Source organism: Eutrigla gurnardus (assembly GCF_963514095.1).
Source record: "Eutrigla gurnardus genome assembly, chromosome: 22".
Lineage (NCBI taxonomy): Eukaryota > Metazoa > Chordata > Actinopteri > Perciformes > Triglidae > Eutrigla > Eutrigla gurnardus.
Window position 1 is genome coordinate 18,099,808 of NC_139933.1, and position 19,462 is coordinate 18,119,269.

The 19,462-nt window shown below is 40.7% G+C and overlaps 1 protein-coding gene across 1 annotated transcript in view; it reads left to right on the forward strand.

Moving 5' to 3' along the window:
* Positions 1–510: 510 nt before the first annotated feature.
* Positions 511–19,462, forward strand: part of cox10 (cytochrome c oxidase assembly factor heme A:farnesyltransferase COX10) — a 34,263-nt gene continuing 15,311 nt past the window's right edge. The window contains exons 1-4 of the mRNA XM_084002126.1: positions 511–636; positions 1,547–1,689; positions 1,832–2,228; positions 3,950–4,074. Of these exons, the coding sequence (XP_083858252.1) occupies positions 606–636; positions 1,547–1,689; positions 1,832–2,228; positions 3,950–4,074 (696 nt within the window). The 5' untranslated portion in view covers positions 511–605. The remainder of the gene's footprint in view (positions 637–1,546; positions 1,690–1,831; positions 2,229–3,949; positions 4,075–19,462) is intronic.

The window sequence follows — 19,462 nt, forward strand, 5'->3', positions numbered from 1 at the left end:
AGAGTTTTTGCAACTGGAGCAGATGTTCGTCACACAATGTTATTGATGTGAAATGTTAATAACTGATCATTCATCACTCAATATTTGTGATGTGACACATTGAGTTGATAAATCCCTCCCGTGGGTCTTAAAATAAATAGCGTACAGTTCCTAAGTCTAAGTCTTCCTAAATTATTGCTTTTATTTCTTATATATGATTCGAAATTAAATGTGTTAACAGCTATAACTAGTTTTAGAGGATATTTGTGGTTACTGTACCTTATTTCTGCACAGCCTGGTAAAGATATTCTTCTTCTTCTTCTTCTTCTTCTTCTTCTTTGCGTTTTTTGGCGGATTGCAATACCAACTGTAAGGTGCATACCGCCACCTACTGAACCGGAGTATGTAGAACAGAGTCTAGTTCCCTATAGTTTTACATTAAATTATTTAATGTTTAAAGATATTATTGTTGAGATGGTTCTTTTGAAATAATTTACGACGCGCCACGCGGGCGAGTTGACGTCATGTGCCCCGGAAGTGTTCTCTCTATTATCCAGTGAGGGCACAATGGCGGCGTGCAGCGCGTGAAGGGGTCGAAACGGGAGCCGGCTTTATGACTGGAGAACATGTTTAAAACGCCATGTAGCAGACTGTCAGGTAACTCGAGAGGAGGTGTGCTGTTTGCGTTAGCATGCCGCCGCATTACGGAGTCATCCTTAAGCAGCGCCCGCTGAAAACAGCCGTTGAAGTTAAGGCGGAAGCTAGCTTGCTAGCTTAGCATATAGCTATGTATAGCTATGGGATGTTTGGCAGGAGGCTAGCAGTGACCTTAGATAGAAGTCAACTGCATCTGCAGGGAACCACGTAGCTCGCAGCTGACTCGTTTCACAATGACAACGTTCTGAGTTTTTTTTATTGTAACTGTAAAAAAACAACGTGAAAAGGCTACGTTACTAACCAAACTTGATGTGGTATTTTAAAACTGCTGTTGGGATATCGACGTTTGGAAGTCATGTTATAACCTATATAACCTACTGATGAAATTAGAATGTGTATTATGACAGATTATGCATGTCTTTGTTGTTAAGACCTTTATTTGTGAAGACCAAGACCACCATACAGTTACACATTGTTTGTTTTATATGCTGCTCAGAGTTTGTGTTGTTTTATTCAATGTTTTGTGGGTCTATATTTCTGTATTAATACACTCTTACACGACTTATTCTTCATGTTTGACACACTTCATAGATATTTATCCCACCTAGAATGATCCCTATTAACCTGTTTGTATTGTTATGATCCATACATCTTCCACATTTCCACATTACATGTATTGTATAGACACTATATTATGTACCTGTACCTTTTTATAGTATTGCAACGCTGTGCAACAATCTCCCAAGAAATAACCTTTGATGTTCAATGCGAGATTTAATCTGTTTGTATCTTGTATATCTGTGTGCACGTCATGCGTGTTCCTGTGTGTATTGTGTTGTGATATAATTAAATCAAACCAACAGTATTTCTAAATAAAATGACTAAACCTTGTGTTCTATGTTTGTTGTAGGTCTGGTTGGTGTAAGTGTGAAACAGAAATTAGTTCAAAATGTCCCTCAATGTAATCAGACTGCTCGCAGCCTCATTCAGCTGCACAGAAGAGATCCATCAAACTGGCTGACGTACCAGCACCTCAACTTCCTGAAGCGCCAGGTAGCTCTCACTGGGCCAAATGAAAATGTTATTATTTTCTATTATTTTTTGTTGTTGTTTACATTAAATATGCGTTCACTTTTATTCTTAATATATATAGTAAATTACCCCATGCTACCTTGTGCACCTGCTTTCCTTTCAGTATGTGGCAAAAAACAACAGCGAGCTTCACCAACGTGCCATCCCGAAACGGGCTCCTGCCTTGACCGTCGTGGATGAGAGAGACGACAGCATTGAAAGGCAGGTGCAGAGAATATCAACTATCAACCCTGGGGTCACAGATGCCGTTACGCAGCCAGAGGATATCGCCAGTAATGCACAGCCTGGATTATCCACCTTGAAGCCCAATGCAGAAGATGTGACAGTACAGAAAGATTCTGTGTCCAGTACAGTTATGGATTCAGGAGAGACTCCCCACGTCCATGTAGAGACGGATGAGGTGAGGGAGGCACGTCTAGACAGACAATGGAAGCAGCTGAAAGTCGATGTGGCTGACTTGCCAGATGTCTATGCCAAGCTTGCAAAAATCAAACTCACAGGTAGAGTACAACATGCATCTTTTCTGTCATATAATATGAATATTTTTAATAATCTGAAAAGGGTGCAGAAATAAGGCAGGTGAATGAAGCAAATTTGGAGTTGTTCATATGCATAGATAGACAAACGAACCTGCTTATTTATATACAGGTTAGGTTTTTATGGTAATGCAAAGCATATTAACCTTCATGTTGTTCAGTCAGTAAGTAAGTCTATGGAAGTACTGCTGTGTTGCTTTTCTTAAGGCCTTAAAAGTGATGGTTCGGAGTAAAATGCACCCTAGGTCATTTCCACCATGACATCCAGCCAAATACCCACTCGGAGGGCATGTTTAGCGATGGTCAGCATTGGTCAAGATGTAGGGTAGACGCCACTTCCATGATTACCCAGCCGATTCCGTCACGCGAGTTTCACGAGAGAGTATGAAAAAGTTTCGCTGAATTTTTATAAATGCTTGTATTATCAGGTCAACAAGTGTTGACAAGTGTTGACCTGATGAAGGCATCAGGAAGTGGCGTCTATGCAGCGGTAGCGTTAGCAGCCGAGGATAGAAGCTATTAGCCAAGTGTTCTTTTAAATAAACTCCTGGTGTACTTACAAACTTTCAAATGCCTCGTTTTGTGAGTACAGACCCTATGTGTACTACTGCAGAAGTTTGGTAACATTCCATGCATTATTAGTGGGGTAATTTACGAGATATACACACTGTACCATCGCGCCAGTACTAAGCCATTTGGCTGATAGCCCTATCTTGACCAATGTTGACCATCGCTAAAAATGCTTCCAAGGGGGTATTTGGCTGGATGTCATGATGGAAATGACCTAGGGTGCATTTTACTCCGAATCATCACTTTAATATATATATTTTTTTTTTGCAATTCATAGCTATATTTTTTAGTAATGTGTTTAACACAGAACACAAACATTACACTGTGAACAAGAAGCACATTTGTTTGGAACAATGTTGACTTTTACTGAGCTTTCACACCACGAATAAAAGCATCAACCAGACAGACTGCCAGACGCTGCTCTGGATCAACAGAATCCCAGTAGTTTGTCCTTTGCCTGCACAAGTCTTTTTGAAGCTTTTTATTGAAGACATGTTGCAACTGTTGCAAATTTGCATCGCTGCTGGTGTGCATAGTTTTGAGTTGAAATATTCACAGACTATATTGCATTGTCATGTTGTTTATTTGTCACATCCCCGGTGTGTAAAGGCTTTTAGGATTTGGGCAGATCTGCAGCGTAACCTGCTCCGCTGTGGTTGATTTGTATTCTTAATATGTTCCAAACAACCCGTTTTTTGCAACGAAAACTACATATGCTTTTTGGGGATATGGGCAGCCTGTAAAATGACACATGAGTAGTGTGTTTAACTGTTTGTGTGGACAAAAGTGTTGGGAACATGCTGAATTTAAAGATCAATAAGTAAATTGTCCGATCCAAGTTATTTATTCAGTCCAGTGCATCGAATTGCACATATTTCACCACTCAATCGCAGTGATTGGTTGACTCTACCTAGACATGATGTCAGCTGGATATCCTCTGGACTTACTTAATTACTGATTTTAATTAGCTTTCAAACAAATAGAGGGTTAATTTTTGCATTACAACAGATAATATGCTGTTAAGATCTCATTTCCTTCTTTAATAACTATTAATTAAAGAATACTTTCAAACTCCTGTTTTAATTTGTTCTATTGTCCTTGTCTGTTCTTTCCAGCACTGGTGGTTACTAGTGGAGCAGCCGGCTTTGCAATGGCTCCAGTGCCCTTTGACCCCCTCATCTTCTTTGTGTCTTCTCTGGGAACATGCCTTGCCTCTTGCACTGCCAATTCAATCAACCAGGTCAGTCATCCTCAGAAAGAGGTCAAACAAGGACACGCGTGTCTATTTCGGTGTGGATACGAGTGTGTGTTTTGTTTCTGCTCTTTTCACAACACATGTAGACTTAATCACAGCGTTAGCCCTCTGAATTATCAATGAAGTTGATGATTTTTTTGTTGATGTCATTCACCTTTCTCTGTTTTCTGAGTTTCGACACATGAGGAAAATGTAGAATTAGTTATTGACTACAGCCAATAGTGTGCTGCAGGAATGAGTCCTCAAAGCTGGATATGTAAGCATTTTTGCACCTCCTCCTCCATCAATGGGAAGTCGATGGGTATTTTAGAATTGATTCATACAAAGACATAAGAAACGTCAGTAAATACAACAATATGTGAATTTTGAAGCTTTTAGATGCAAAGGCATGTAGTTTGTTCAGGCCAGCATTAGCTTTTTGCTTCTGGCGATTTAATTTAAGCTTCAACTCAACTTCAAATTTGCATTTTATATTTGAAGACTGTATATACTTTGCCACAGAGCTTATTTTCTGCAATGATCCACAATTCACAAGAAGAATCCCATTGGCTTTTTGTCAAGGGAACCATTGCAATGCTTATTTCTGGTTTGGTTTACAAAAATTCATCACCCTCGCAGCACTCTATTTACTCAAGCTACAAAGATCATATGAAGCAAAAACAAATATTGAACACACGCCATGTGTAATTGTTTCAAGAATTGCAGGAAATAGTACAGATGTTTCTGGTCGTAAATGTGTTTAATTTTTAAGCACCAATTTCCTTTTGGAAAGAAAGTGAGCCTCAACGCTGGCAAGATATCTGTTGGTCTCATAATGTGCGATACATTTTTTGTTGAAATGTTATACAAACACGAACATGCTTGTTGAGAGACACCCACAGCCACAATTTTCTTTTTAGTGATGTCTGTATTTTAGAATGTGCCGGAAGAACCAACACATGCCCTTTTCGACCCACCCTACATTCCTCTTTTGTTGCGCATCTCAAAAATGCATTGGGGCTGACTATATTTATTTCCCTGCTGAAAGCTTTTTTCAGAGCTATAAACAAAGGTGAGGTAGTGTGCCTGGACACTTCAGAATGCCTAGAATGAGTAGGGCCTCGCTCTGCTGTCTAGTGTTGACGTTTTTCAAAGGAATTTGCTCCGTGACTCACGAATATTAGTATAATAGGTGACCTCTCCTTCAGCCGTAGATTGAACTCAGCTTAGTAGAGTTTTTGGCCTGTAATTTGGCCTTGATTACACTGTAGGTTCCTGCCCTTGGGGCCAATACCCCGCCCACCCCTACGTTCCAACTGCTGTCTTCATTGTTACACAACAATACTGAAGTGCCCCCTCAAAGTCAAACAAGCGTAGTGTGTACTGACGCTGATCACACGGACTGAACTTTCTAAGGGCACACTCACACTAGGGCCAATTGATCCGAACCGGGCCTCGGCACGATTGCCTGTTGTATATACGTCGTCATGTCATAATACGACACGCGCATGGCTTGATGTTTTTTTCAGGAAGCGCTGTCTCAAAGACAACACAGAGACGACTGAAACTACTTTACTGACAAGTCGCGTCTGCCGGAGACACACAGCAGCATTTTGAAAGGTGAATTTCAGAGCAGATGAAGCCAAAATTTGAGTTGCAAATTGGATAAGTGTGTCTTAAAAGCTGCAGGAAGTACTTACAGTCAGGGTGTCTATAAATTTGGAAATCACGGAAAAGTGAATTGCTTTCCAAATGTCTTGTAAAAAAAAATTTTTGGGGGGAAAAGCAGATACATTTCTGCATTTAACTAAATCACTAAAATGCAAAAATTATAGCAGCATTTGGAAAATATGGCAAAAATTAAGGTGGTCAAAAGTGTTACTCACTTTTCAAGTTCTATTCTAAAATAATATACATTTTCGCTGTCATTGCATAGCAAAGCATACCTTTCTTTCACTAGTGTGAACTCATGAACATGGATTTGATTGTGAAATATTTATTTGATCATATAAATGGACTCCAGATAGTACATGGTGGGTGAAAGGAGATCTGTGATCGAATGTATGGTATTTTGGGAATGCTTTGGATGATTCCTGTAGATAAAGATATGGTGAATTGTAAAGAGATCCTGGTGGAATATTACTTCAACATCTCTCTCTCTCTCCCTCTCACTCTTTCTCTCTCTCCCTCTCCCTCTCTCTCTGCCAAGAACTCCTTTTTTGTGGCTTGCATCTGGTATGTGAGCCCGAGCCGTCACCATGGCCGGATTCATTGTCCTCCCTTGTTCTCCGTGAAGGCATTTTGCATGTCATCATAGTCTTAATTGGCAAGAATAAGAGATGGGATTTATGTTTCAGACAAATTAGCCACCTGTCCTGCAGTGAGGCCAACTTTGTAGTAGATTATCAGACAAAAGTCCCATTTCTTTCCATTTTGAACGTGGTTAAAATGAAAAACATCATTAAATATATTTGGTAGCGTCTTATGTGCTTGTCTGATATGAAACATATGTGGCTTTGTGTATATGATGTGACAGTAGCTGTTGTGTTGCTTTGTTTGTAGAAGGTAATTTTCCTCGGCGTAACTGTCATGTGTGACACATAACTGTCAGCTCTTTCAGTCATAGACACACCCTCACCTCTGTAATTGGTCTCAACATTTTGGTCATCCATTTGTTTTTCCATAATCCTGAAAGGAAAAAGTGTAACGGGATAAAACACATTCTACCTTCAGATCTGCTGCCAGTTTTTTTTTTATTTGTGCTCCCTTTCATCATGGGAGGAAAATGGTGCTTCATTGTGATCAAAGCTAGATTTCTTTTTTTATATATATGAAATCAAACAAAAGCTTGACAAACAATTTGAAGCGGAGAAAGACCCTCATGAAGATAATTTCCGATGGATTCTGCTTGGTCCCTAATCCCTTAATGCTCTAAAGAGGCAGAGGAGTGTGCAAGTATGCGACCACACAACTGTCAAATTAACTGGAGGAAGGGAGGAAAAATGCCTTAAGGGAAGGGGAAAATGCTTTGGCTCTTGGAAGTGGCAGTCGGACCTTCAGTGGAGCTGTCAAAAAGCTAAGGCTGCTCTTTGTCCCATTGGGAAGTACCCGTAGGCCAAACAGAAATGTTGTGGTTTCCTTTTAAAATCTTACTCTATTTAGGAAACTGACGGAAGGGTGTAAGCACTTGGAGTCACGTAACAATGGTATTTCTCCGTCTAGAGTTTCTCACCACAGTCAAAAGACTTGATGCTGTCATGTCTGTCTCACAATCAGAGAAGAGACAGATCAGAGACAGTCAGCTCCGGCAGCAGAGGGATGTAATTATTTGAGCTTCCAGTTCAAGTAGCTCTCATGGGTTGGCAATTATGAACTTTTCTTAGCGCGTTTTGTTTACACCTCCACCTTGCCGCTCCAGCTGACATGAAAGCCTGCGTGGAGGTGTTCAGCTGAAAAGAGTAATACTCTGTAGAGAACCTATTCTGAGAGAAATGGCTCAGCCGTCTCAAAGTCTCACCATAAGTTCCCCTGCATTCCTTCTCTTTCTGCTGCACTCCCCACAAATGAGAAGGGTTCTGGATGGTCTGGTTATGAGGACCAGTGGGCCCCACACCAGGCACAGCCTCCGCAGGTGTTCCAGCCGTCATCACCTTCCCGTCTGCTCATTACTCCAGTTAATTGGATAATTGGGTCAGACCAGAATTCCAGGCTGGAGCCTAAAAGACCTGGGGGAAGTCTGAGGTCCCCCGCAGTGTAAACAAGACCTGATATGGCCTTTTACTGTCAAATAAGTCCAGCTCGACTATTTTGACAGTGGCTATAGTGTAAGTCACACCATGTCAGCTCGTGTGTTTGTTTTGATGAAAATTCAAGCTGGCTTGTGTTGTGGCTGCCGAGTATCATCTCTGCTTTCGTGACCATGACAGTGAGATTTCCTTTGTGTCTGTGTCTCTCCTGCGGTGAGCTGTCTGAAGCTGGCACGCATAAGCGAGCCCCCACAAGCCCCCAGCCCATCCACTCCTACCACTTCAAGCTACGCCCTTCTCTCTGGTCCTGTGCAGGCATGCATTATTTACCCTCCTGCATGCCTCCTTCTGTGCAGCTTGGTCAGCCCCCTTAGAGCGTATGGGTGCGTAACTGGATTGTGCAGACAATTATCAGTATGTTAAAAAAAAACATGTTTGACTTGCTTTTTTAAACCTTTTTTAAACAAGAGTATCGAGATAAAACTGATTTTCCAAGTATTTAACCAAGGTCAAATGATCTAAATGTTTAAAATAAATTGGTAAAATGTGGTTCTATCAATGTAAACTCTGACAACCTCTTGTAGTACACCAAAGCTGCACAATGAGAATTTTTGCTGATGATTTAGAGTATTTCCGAATTTACACGTAGAAGCGTTTGATGAGCAGAATAATGGAAACAATTTCAAATCGATGTCAATCGGATGTTATTTTGATCGTAATACATAATGCAGAGCCATTATATGAAGCCACTTTATCTAGAAGAAGAACATTCTTTCATCTTTAAAAGGACTGTCCAGCACCTCAGGATTTTATGACAGTGCTCTATACTTTTTCAAGCACATGCTATGACAAGGCAGGGTTGTTGTCGCAAATATTTAACCATTTAGCCACAAATGTGATCTGAATCGAGCCTGGACATTCCCTCGCATCATTTTCCATATAAAATGCATGATGCGATGCACATCTGGTGTAATATATGAATCCCTAAGCGTAAACTGTACTGATGTAAATTTGGTGGTGGTGAAATTTCCCCTAAATCACACTTTGTTAAATTAAACATCAGCGCAGTAAAATTTGTGTCACGTTTATATTACAGTGCAGACAGAAAGTATTAGGGCTGTGACATTTTTCATTTTGTTTTTTGGCTCTGGGCGTGCAGCACATTTAATTTGAAACGAAACACTGACTATGAAGCTTAAATGCTGTCTGTCAGCTTTAATTTGAGGCTGTTTACATCCACATTAGATGAGTAATACAGGAATTGTAGGCTTTTTTTGTACACAGTCCACAGTTTCTAGTGGTCACAAAGTAACCAAAAATGTCGACATAAACTTTAAGTCGTCTTTTAATGTCTTGTTCAGCGTGATTATAGCATACTTCAGATTATTGTGATGGCATATGTTTTGTTTGTAATAAATAATAGCATAATGTTGAATGATGGCAATTTTAAAGCTCTACCATTTTGGCTTCCAACAATAATGAAAACAAGATAATTGAGATATTATTTTCAGAATTAGGTTTCACAGTGCTTCTCTGGTTTTATCTTGTGTTAAAGTCTTGGTGGGTTAGTGAAGCCTGCTCGGTGTGGGTCCTCTCCCTGGTGTTGGCTGGCCCTCGCCAGTGGCATTATCTCCTTGGCTGTGCACCACAACTCACTAAAGGGCCTCTTGATATTGACCAAAATAATGGTGATTATTACCAGAGTCAATCAGTCCTAGGTTTCTTTAGAAAACTCTTCTCCTGGGTATTATCTTCCAGTGCGTTCTGAAAGTTGGACTTTGCGTGCAAAGGGAGCATCGTTACATGCACACAAGAAAGAGTGAGCATGTCGGCATGTGTTTGAACATTTTGCCGTGGTTATTTGTGTTTCTTATTAAGATGAAATACATATTTCTGGATATGTACTAGAGGATGTCTGTATGCACTGATAGCTATTCACTTCTCAGGCTGTGACTACAGTGATGCATGCCTTCTTGACTCCACTGAGATGTTTTACGACCGCTTTAGAGAGACTCCAGATGTAGATAATGGTCCATCAGCAGCGCAGTAGGTGGTAGTAGTCTACCTCAGGCTGCGTTGGTGGCAGAATAGCTGTGCCCCAACAGTCAAGGTTGCCACAACAATTTTCCAGGATGGGGCCATTCTCATTGTAGTTTAAGGCACCTCGCATAACATGGTACCTCTTGAGAGCATCATTAGTTGTAACAAGACCTCATAGCTGCTAAAACCCCACCATCTATTGCACCCTTCAAAGAATATGAAACCCTTCTAACGCTGGATTTGTGTCTGTTCCCTGCTGAGAAGCAGCGACAGAAGATATGCTTTCAAACGGGGTGCTATTGAATACCTTTAGCATGATGACATTGACATCCTTTTTGTGCAATTTATTTTCATTCTGCTTGAGAACCCCCCACCACCACCACCACACCACCATTCTCATACCAGTCCAGTTGAGGAATTTTAGTGGATATCTTCAAAATAAGGCCCTATATCCACTGTGTGCTGTACTTCTTCCATTGAAAGCTTCAAAGGTATCTCAATCAAAGACAGAATCACATCAGTATCGGCGCTTGTCATATTAGTTCCACTGGCTATGTATTGTAGTTGACTGTTCAAACGGGTGTTGTCTGCCAAAGGATTATGTTTGGGGTATTTTTCGGGGGGAGGCACTTTTTAGAGTTAACGGTCAAACACATCAGAGGCTTAGCCAAATGGGCGATTTAACAAAAAAACGAGGTCCCATTCTCAGTGCAGATGCCGCTCTGAAGATCTTGTTTTCCAACAGCTTAGTTAAAACAAAAGAACAAGCTGAACTTTGACATTGATAGTATTGAGGTTTTTTGTACTCATGGTCCTCATCAAGCTGTTAGTGCAGCCCGGGAGGAGGAATGGAAATTCCTTTTTTAATTGCCGAGCTAGATGGCACGAAAAAAAGGACTCGATGGGTGTCTCCGATGCCGGATTGAAATGAATATTTAACTAGCCCTGTTTAATAGTTAATTTCTTTAAAGGCTTTTGTCTTTGTCAACCGTGGGGTGCCAGTCCGTTTCAAACTGTACAAATGGATCTCTTGCAGCCTCAGACAGGAGACAGATGCTTTCCTCTGATAGAGTCATGAAGGGTAAATCCAACAATTATATAGCCTCAAGATACTGCCTGAGGGAGCAAGTCCTGTTGCCAGGCAAAGGGTTAGTTAGGCCTAGATACAATGTTTTTTATGCTGGTTCCTGATTGTTTTTTATTTTTTGCTTTATTGTATGTTTTTTTATTTTTTTTATTATATACATTTCTTTTTAAAAATAATCTGGCCTCAGTGTTGGAGTTGAACGACACCTTTTATTCATTATCTTAAATCCCTTTTATGTGTGTGAACTCTGTGAGAACCAGTGCCAACGCAGCAGTGATAAAGTCCTGGTTTTAAAAAAAAACAAAAAAACAACCGTCTCTGATGGAGCTATTGGCATTGCCTTTATACATTTTCTTCACTTCATCCATAGTAGGGATCAAAAACATTTCAAAGTGCAGGATAAAGTTAGTGGAGCAGATTAATTTATAACAGAGTGTTGGCAGGCAACAGCAGCAGTCTAATAAAGTACTTGTAGGGTGTTGATTTTACATGGAGCTGGTTTCCTACTGATGTGGATCCTTCAAATACCAGCTCAGCTCATGCAGTCAATAAAACCTGCCTTATCAAATTTAATGACTGCAACAGAGTGAATTTAGGAAAATATTTGAAACCGCTAAACCAAGGTCTTTCTCAGCGTCGGTTTTTAATCATTCTTCAATGCAAGATATAATACTATGAACTAAAGTATTTATAGACTCCCAATAATTACTCCTTAAATGCCATAAAATGTTACTTTTATAAGGCAAAACATTAATATGGCTAATAACGGTAAGATACCATATTTATTTTATTTATTTTTAAATGGAAGTTTATAATAGTTAATAAATATATATATATATATATATATATATTTTTTTTTTACCTCAGGGAAATGATCACGACTCCCAACATCAATTATACCCTTCCCCTTCCATGGACATACAGTATAAGATAACTACCTCGGATGAAAGTGGGCACGCTTACGGAACAAATTGATTATCAAAGTCTTATGGTACAGACACACCAACTCCGGCAGCGACGGATATCTACGGAACGGATCGCCGAACGCACCGGCGAGTGGGCGGTTCTGTGTTCAAGTTGGATCAATTGGATAGACGTCCTGGGAAGTGGGACTTGAGTTTCGCTCTGCCGTTTCCAACATGGCGGCCGGGCCACAAAGGATCTCATTTTACAGTTTAACAACACACTATAGCATGTTTCTGAAAACATTTGAGGCGGGAAATGTGTAGTGCAGTAACAGAATCTGGATTCATATTTGATCAACACTGCCTAGTTTGATAGTTTGAACAAAGTTTCTGGAGCCGGCGGCACTGCGTTGGACGGACGTCATTTGCATAAAGTTCAATCTATCAAACTTTATGCAAATTCACATACAGCGACCGGGCCGTCAACTCGACGTGCTGTATCCATCTGCACCGCTCGGCTGGAGCTCCTGCTCTACATAGACAATGAATGGGATCCGTTGCCTTGACGTCCGTTGCCGGAGTTGGTGTGTCTGTACCATTAATTGTGGGTTCTGTGTCTTGAAGGGTAACTTACGAGTACATGTACAACTTAATATGTATATTGATGTCACAATTATTGCATCAATATACATATAATACGCACTATTATTACATCAGAAACCTTTATTAAAATGATAGCTCCTGTTTTTTTTTTTTTTTCACTTAATTAGTATCACTTCTACAAACAAGTGCACGGTGTCCATACTTCAAAGAGGAGGAAAACATGACTCCTGACCAAAACATGTCGTCGTCTTTTTTTGAAGCTCACCTCACACTTAGTACTCATGCAATGTGACTCGCCGCCCTTTAGTGCCACAGCTTGTTTGGGCAAACACAATGGAGTTGCCGTCACCTGAGGTGATGAACACGACTGACTGGTTGGCAGGTGGAGACACTCCTCTCACCTCCCTGATTAGCCTTTAGTTTTCCACAAAACGCCGTGATTATAGGCTTCAGTGACCAAAAAGACAACATGCAGACACCCTTCACACTTGAGTCAGAGGGGGTGGAAACCACCTACCTCAGCACTGTCAGACACCAGTCAACCTTTCTACACCTCATGCAGCATTTGGCAGTGACCTCATGTGAGCTGAGTAAACGTGTTACCCTGTTGTTTCCTTCGTGTACTTATTTGTGCTTTCTGCAGGTTCTGCATGTTTACGGTCAACATGTCAGGACCAGAGTTTGTCTTGAAATAACTGCCTTAACTTCCTGTGCTGCAAGGAGCCTCTTGATCTCTGTGTATTGGTACCATCAGTATTTCAGTTTCCTTTGACCATCGTGGAGCTGCTTTCCCACTGAAACAGATAGCGGCATGTCAGCGCCTCCCAGCATGCATTGTGGAGTTATCAGTGGACAGAGGCCCCTGTATGTCTAGAGGACAACCGGTTCCTCTGGCCACACTGAAACATGTTGCGGACAGTGATGATAGGTAGCTGAAGATGCACTCCTTTTTAGAAGTAGGCCCTCTCTGCTTTTCATCAGCACTGCTGAAATCACCCCAAATGTTTTTGGTTTAGTCGAGCAGCTCAAAATGACCCATTATGACATGAAGAAAGTAAAAGTATTATGACCGGGGGTGGGGGAAACAACGACTTTGCAATGATGCAGAATGTTTTTTTTGTGATGCTAATGGTAGTCAGCTGAATACGCACTCTGTATAGATGTGTGGTACTGCATGGTATTAAAGTCAGCTGTGAATAACGTAATAGTTGCTCTGCTCTGTTGTTTGCCTTGCCTTGCCTTCTTCTGCTGAGTAGCTGGAGAGATTGCACACATGGATAGAATGACGGCTCCAAAGCTCCCTGATATCTCCAGAAGCTTTTGATCTTAGACCTCTTTCAGACATACAATAAATTAGAAAAATACTTGAGAATAAAATAACCTGATGAAGTTTCTGGTTTTACAGTAGCTAAACAATGAAGTAAAACTTGTATTTACGTTTTGTTCTTTCTTAAGACATCATGTTTATATATTTGTGCACAATTTACTGTTTTTCCCCTTTAAACTTGAGTTTGCCCTCTTCATCCAAAGGTAACTTAGCCAAAGGCAAGTAGGAACACTCTTTGTAATGCTGAGATCCGTGGATAATTAACAAAAGCAGCCCTGTTGATGGCGTGCCTGGGAGCCAACACTGAATGCTAATTTGGTTCAAGCCGTGGAAGCTTTTAGGGCAAGGGCAGTTACTGGAAAACAAAATGGTTACCAACGGGCACCAAGGCTTTCCCTCAGCCTTGGGTGTGTCTCAGATTCACAATATCACTTTATAATAATGACATTTTTTTATTTAGCCCAAAGTTTGTCTCATAGGGATTTTACAGTCTGTACAGTATATAACGTTTTAGTGAAACTGATTAAACTGATGGCACATGGAGGGTTAAATTAGTTTTGCTATTTGCTGAAATAGTATGTATTATGAGATATATTATCTTAAAGGTTGCAAGTGGCAGTTAGTTAAACTCTGATTATCTCTGATTTATTTACATGTTCATTTTGGCAAATTGGCATATAAAGGGAAGGTTACAGGTTTGTTGTTTATTTGCTACAGCTGATTTGAAAGTTTAATATGCCCCTCCAGCCAGGTAAGAAATGAGTCAGACAGTAGCACACAGACAAAAGGTATTCCAATTAAGGGAACATGGCATCCGAGTTACACTGTGCATCTTAAAAATACAAAGCAATACACTAGATAGAATTCCCTGCTTCCTCTATTGCTACACCATTGTAAAGTGTTCTGTATTGCCTGAGCACTATGAAGACATCACATTATTACCAGGTACCTCAGATTTAGTCTCACTGTCATTTCCCACCCCTCTGTAGTTTGAGAAGTTGTTTCCGTGCTTTCAGCTTCTGCTTCTATTACATGAAATTTAAAAATGCCCGTTCTCCAATGACTATTATTCAGACTGAATTTTCCTGAATCTTAAGTGCCATCTAAGTCCTCAGTCCTTCATTATGTAATCGCACAGCATTCCCCATTTGGAAAAAGCCACAGGGGATGTTTAGCATAAAAAAAGGTTGTGTTTTTATGCCTCTTTTTTTTTGTTGGTGATTTTGCTCATAATAGTATAGCATTTTAAAGCAGAAATATTCCTGAGCTACATTGTCGGGACTATTGTAACCATGCCAAGGCTTTTCCGTGTTATAGCTCCAAAAAATATATAACGTGATATATACTCTAGCTATCCTGCACTATATGAAGTTATGTATACTGGTGTTGATTTCGGTAGCATTCACTGTTGTCTGCTGATCCTTTTAAAGGGTGAGCCTTAGTAAATCCAGTAGAATCTCAGCATCACTGTATCTCTCTTGTTGTTTGTGTTATCTACCCTGTAATGCATATGCAAACAGGATGGAGGTGTGTTTCATCGTGTAGGTTACTGGTGCACCTCAGGTGATTAGATAATGCACTGCCTGGACAGCAGGCCTGTTTCTTTGAAACTGGCACTAATCTCAGCGTTGAACATGTTTGCAGTGACGCTGTGAAAAGGCACAGTTTCCCCACTTTCAACATTTATTTTATGTGATAAATTTCAGTCCAATTTTTCAAATAATCTCTTAATTTATCAGTGGGGTTACACAGACAACAGTGTGCATCACTTGATGTTGCAGTGCACCGCCATGGAGGGAAAAAATGTGAAAGGGGAAAGAATATGAAAAAATATTTGTATTAAACAAGACCCTGTCTGTTGATACAGGAAAGGTAAAAGTGTAGTAAATTGCATTCTGGTAATCTTGGTGCTCTCAAGACTGTGTACATAAGGCGGAACAAACAACAGACTTCTCCCTACCAATTTGCACCTTCAACATCCTCTTTAAAGTGTTTGGTGCTGTAAATATGGTGTCTCTACAGAGCACAAAATACTGTTCTGTCAGCCTGTTGGTCGACCTGTTCTCCTGCCAGCCGTTCCTGTCTCACCTGGGGAAGTCATCCTGCTGGGTTGGGGCTGGGCCCTCGTCTGCCTCTGTGTCTGCAGGTAGTTAAAAGGATCTTGAGCTATATGATGACATGGCTGTCTGTTATGTAGAAGGCAAACTGCTGATTATCGTTCACAAGACATACCAGAGTGTGTCTCCGGGTGCTGCTCCAATATACGCAGTAACCCGGATGCCTGACTGTCCCTATCCTTGTCTACTCTTTATGTGAGGCAATGCTTTGTGTCCAACCCCACCTAGGGATTACATAAGGATTGTAAAACCACACCGTTTTTCATTCTTTGTTTATGTCTACAGCATAACATTACATTACCCCTCTGTGCTGTGTCGTAATCACTATTTTCTCTCATTACCAAGGCTGACCTGTAAGCCAGCTTTAAGAAGCATCGCTGCATTGTCAGCCCACAAATAAAGTGACAAATCTATTGGAAGCGTGCCTGTATAACCCAACTCTATTTTGAAGCGTCAGTAAGGCTGTGTTATTTTATACAATCCCAAAGTCGTGACCAAAACAGTCATTTTATTTTTTTTCTCCTCTATAAGCATATTTTTTGCTCGATGATAATAGAGACCTTGAAAAATCATTCAGTTCCAATTCAACAGGTCTCATGGTGCACCCCATCCTCTATGGCATTGTCTGCCTGCCCACATCCTCCAACACAACAGCCGTGAACACACACAAAAACAGAGACCTTGAAACACATGTCATTTATTCAAGTAGAAAGAAGTAACCGCTGTGCTCCCATTTATTTTACACCCACACAACAGTAATCAGTTTGAGAATGATAGACATCAGGGTGCATGGCCAGGAGTTATAGCCGTACATGTTTATGTATTACTTTTAAAAGTCTTTGTTCCGGTTAGCAAAGATCCTGAGGATTAAACATTTCCGCTGTGTAGTGGTACTGTGTCCTGTGCTTTAGCTCTTTCTCCTGCCTGAAGATCTTCTATCTTCTCTTGCAGTAATTGCTTATAAAAGAGATGTGGTGGGTCGGAAAAAAAGAGTGGATCCAATTTCAACAGCCCACAATTCTTAATGGCACTTTAGCACTTATAGAAAAATAAATATCTGTCTTTGTTTAAGACTTTGTTACATTTTTTTATACAGTGTGTTGTAAAGTAGAGAGAAGGAAATGTATCTTAACTCCAGCTTTAAGGAGGCAGACAGAATGTTGTTCTTCGGGAAAAAAATGCTATCATATGGACAAAGATTTCCCGATTGCCCGAGGCCAGTAAAATGCCACATTGGGCTAGTAAATCTAGCAACTCACTTGGCGGTGGATAATGACTTAAGTTTATGAGCTGAATTGCAAGCGAGCATTGTAATTTATCCTGGATAGGAGTAATAGTTGGGTGCCGTTCGAGGATGTGACTCGAACTGTGTATTGCAGTGTGCATATCATTTTTTATTTCTGCAAGAACTTTTTTTTGCTTCACATTTATTACAGTGTTACAAATTATATTTGAATATTTAATGCTCAAATTCAACCTATTATTAACATAAACTACAGGCTTATACGTTGCCAATGCAATTATCGCCAATGTGGTTGTTTTACTTCCTGTCCACTTGAGGGCATTCCAAAAATATTACCAATAAACATGTTCAATTACCAACAGCTGACAGCTTTCTAGATAAGTAATAATGACGAAAGTAAAACAACCACATTGCCGTTCTCCTGGGGACGCTGTGTCCCCGTTGCCATGGCTACGCCCTCCTGGTCTCACCGTCAGCTCTACTTTCACGTTCTCACGTACATCCTGCTGTCGGTCTCGTTCCAGATGAATCAGCTGATGGAGACGGGGGTCGATCTAGCTAGCAGTAAGCAGCATGAATGCATCTTTGTCATCGCGTCGTCGACGTCATCGCTTCTAGAGCTCCGCCCATATCTCTGTTTCATTTCACCGAGTGCTGCCGCGTGGTGATTCAGAAAACGTTATTGTTCCTCAGACTTCATGTGTCAAAAGCATCCGTTTATGCGTTTAGGCCAAAGCAAGGAGGGCAAGATCTGCTAAAATTAGAAAACACGTTTCTAAAAAAAAAGTTTTAAAAATGTAATACTAATTTCAGCATTCGAATAATACAGATTTTTACTATTCAAATTATATTTGATTCCTAAAGTGCATTCCAATAGCCCTAGTTGTCATTTGATAACCTCTAATAAATAAAATAATTTTGTAGTGTAGATATCCGACTCACTTACACAACAAGGCAAGTGAGGGGAAATGTTGCATTAATATTTTTTTGACTACATAAACCAATCAAATTACATTTTATATTCTACAGCTATTTATTTGGAAGACGTCACTGTTGTGCTCCAGTTGTCTGTCGGTGATCTCGTCTAAAACAGTGCCATTCTCGGGTCACTGCGGCTCACCCTTGGATACTGTACCAGCTCTTACTCTTCCACCATCCAGACACACTGGAAGCTGGGTCACGCCACATCCTGACAGGAAGAATCTCTACTACGTCCATGGGACACATGGCTGACAGCTCACTCCTTCAACCCACCGACAAACTTAACTGGTTGACTTTCCACTTGAGGGGAATGTGAGAGAGGCGGAGGGGGTACACAATGTGCCAGATAGAAGGTTGGTTCTCCGGGGGGCAAAGCTCTGAATCTGACAGGAACTTTGTTACCCTCGTCTCCACCCATTTGCTCCGGCAAAGAGATTGAAACTCGGATGAATTATTTACCCCCGCTGCTTTCTGCCTCTTGTTTACTGCTCACTGTCTGTGCCCTTGGGTTGAGCTGATGTTCCACCTCCATATAAACACAGTTCAATCTTTTCCCTATTCTGTTTCCTGTCACTCAGACGTGAAACTGTATGGAAAGAGGTTAGCGCACTGGGAGGGTGTCTCCAACGGAGTTTATAGCCTGGAAACCACAGCTGTTTGTAGTTTATAATGAGAGATGTAACCGTTGGATGGCCTTTTCTTTTTTATTTAACACCAGAAGAGCACCCCCTTCCTCCTGCTTCATGAGGCCAGTTCAGAGCCTTGATGTTAGCTATGTACTCTCTTGGTGGTTGTGAAGATCTGTAGGATGTGATTCAGTTTGTTAACAGGTTTACTTCACAGCAAAGACGGATGTGACAAAAAAAGCCCTCTGAGTTATTACATATTAAAAACTCAGCTGCATGTGTGTTTTCACAAGTCAAGTTTACAGAACATGCTGGTGAGGAGAAAGCGACCAAGAACAAAGCCACTGATTGAACAATGTAAAGCCCCTGTGTCACTTTGTGCTCAGTATGTTGGTTGTGCAGGAGATTTTCTGAAAGGAACTGGGAGGAGAAGCAGGCAGCATGAGACATGTGAGCCATGTCCCAGCATGCCAGAGTGCTCACCACAGAGATAAATATATATATAAAAAAAAAACACATACTGAAGAATCAATGTTATTTAGTTTACTTACTTGTGTAGCAAAATAATAGAGAGAATGTGTTTCTCATACATGATGGAGTCAAATCTGTCTCATCTTTAGCAGCGAGTCACAGCCGTCAGATTTTTGTCTTTACTAGGCCTGCAAAATCCCAGGCATGTCCAAGGTGGAAACCTTTCATGAGAATTAACAGGAAATAAA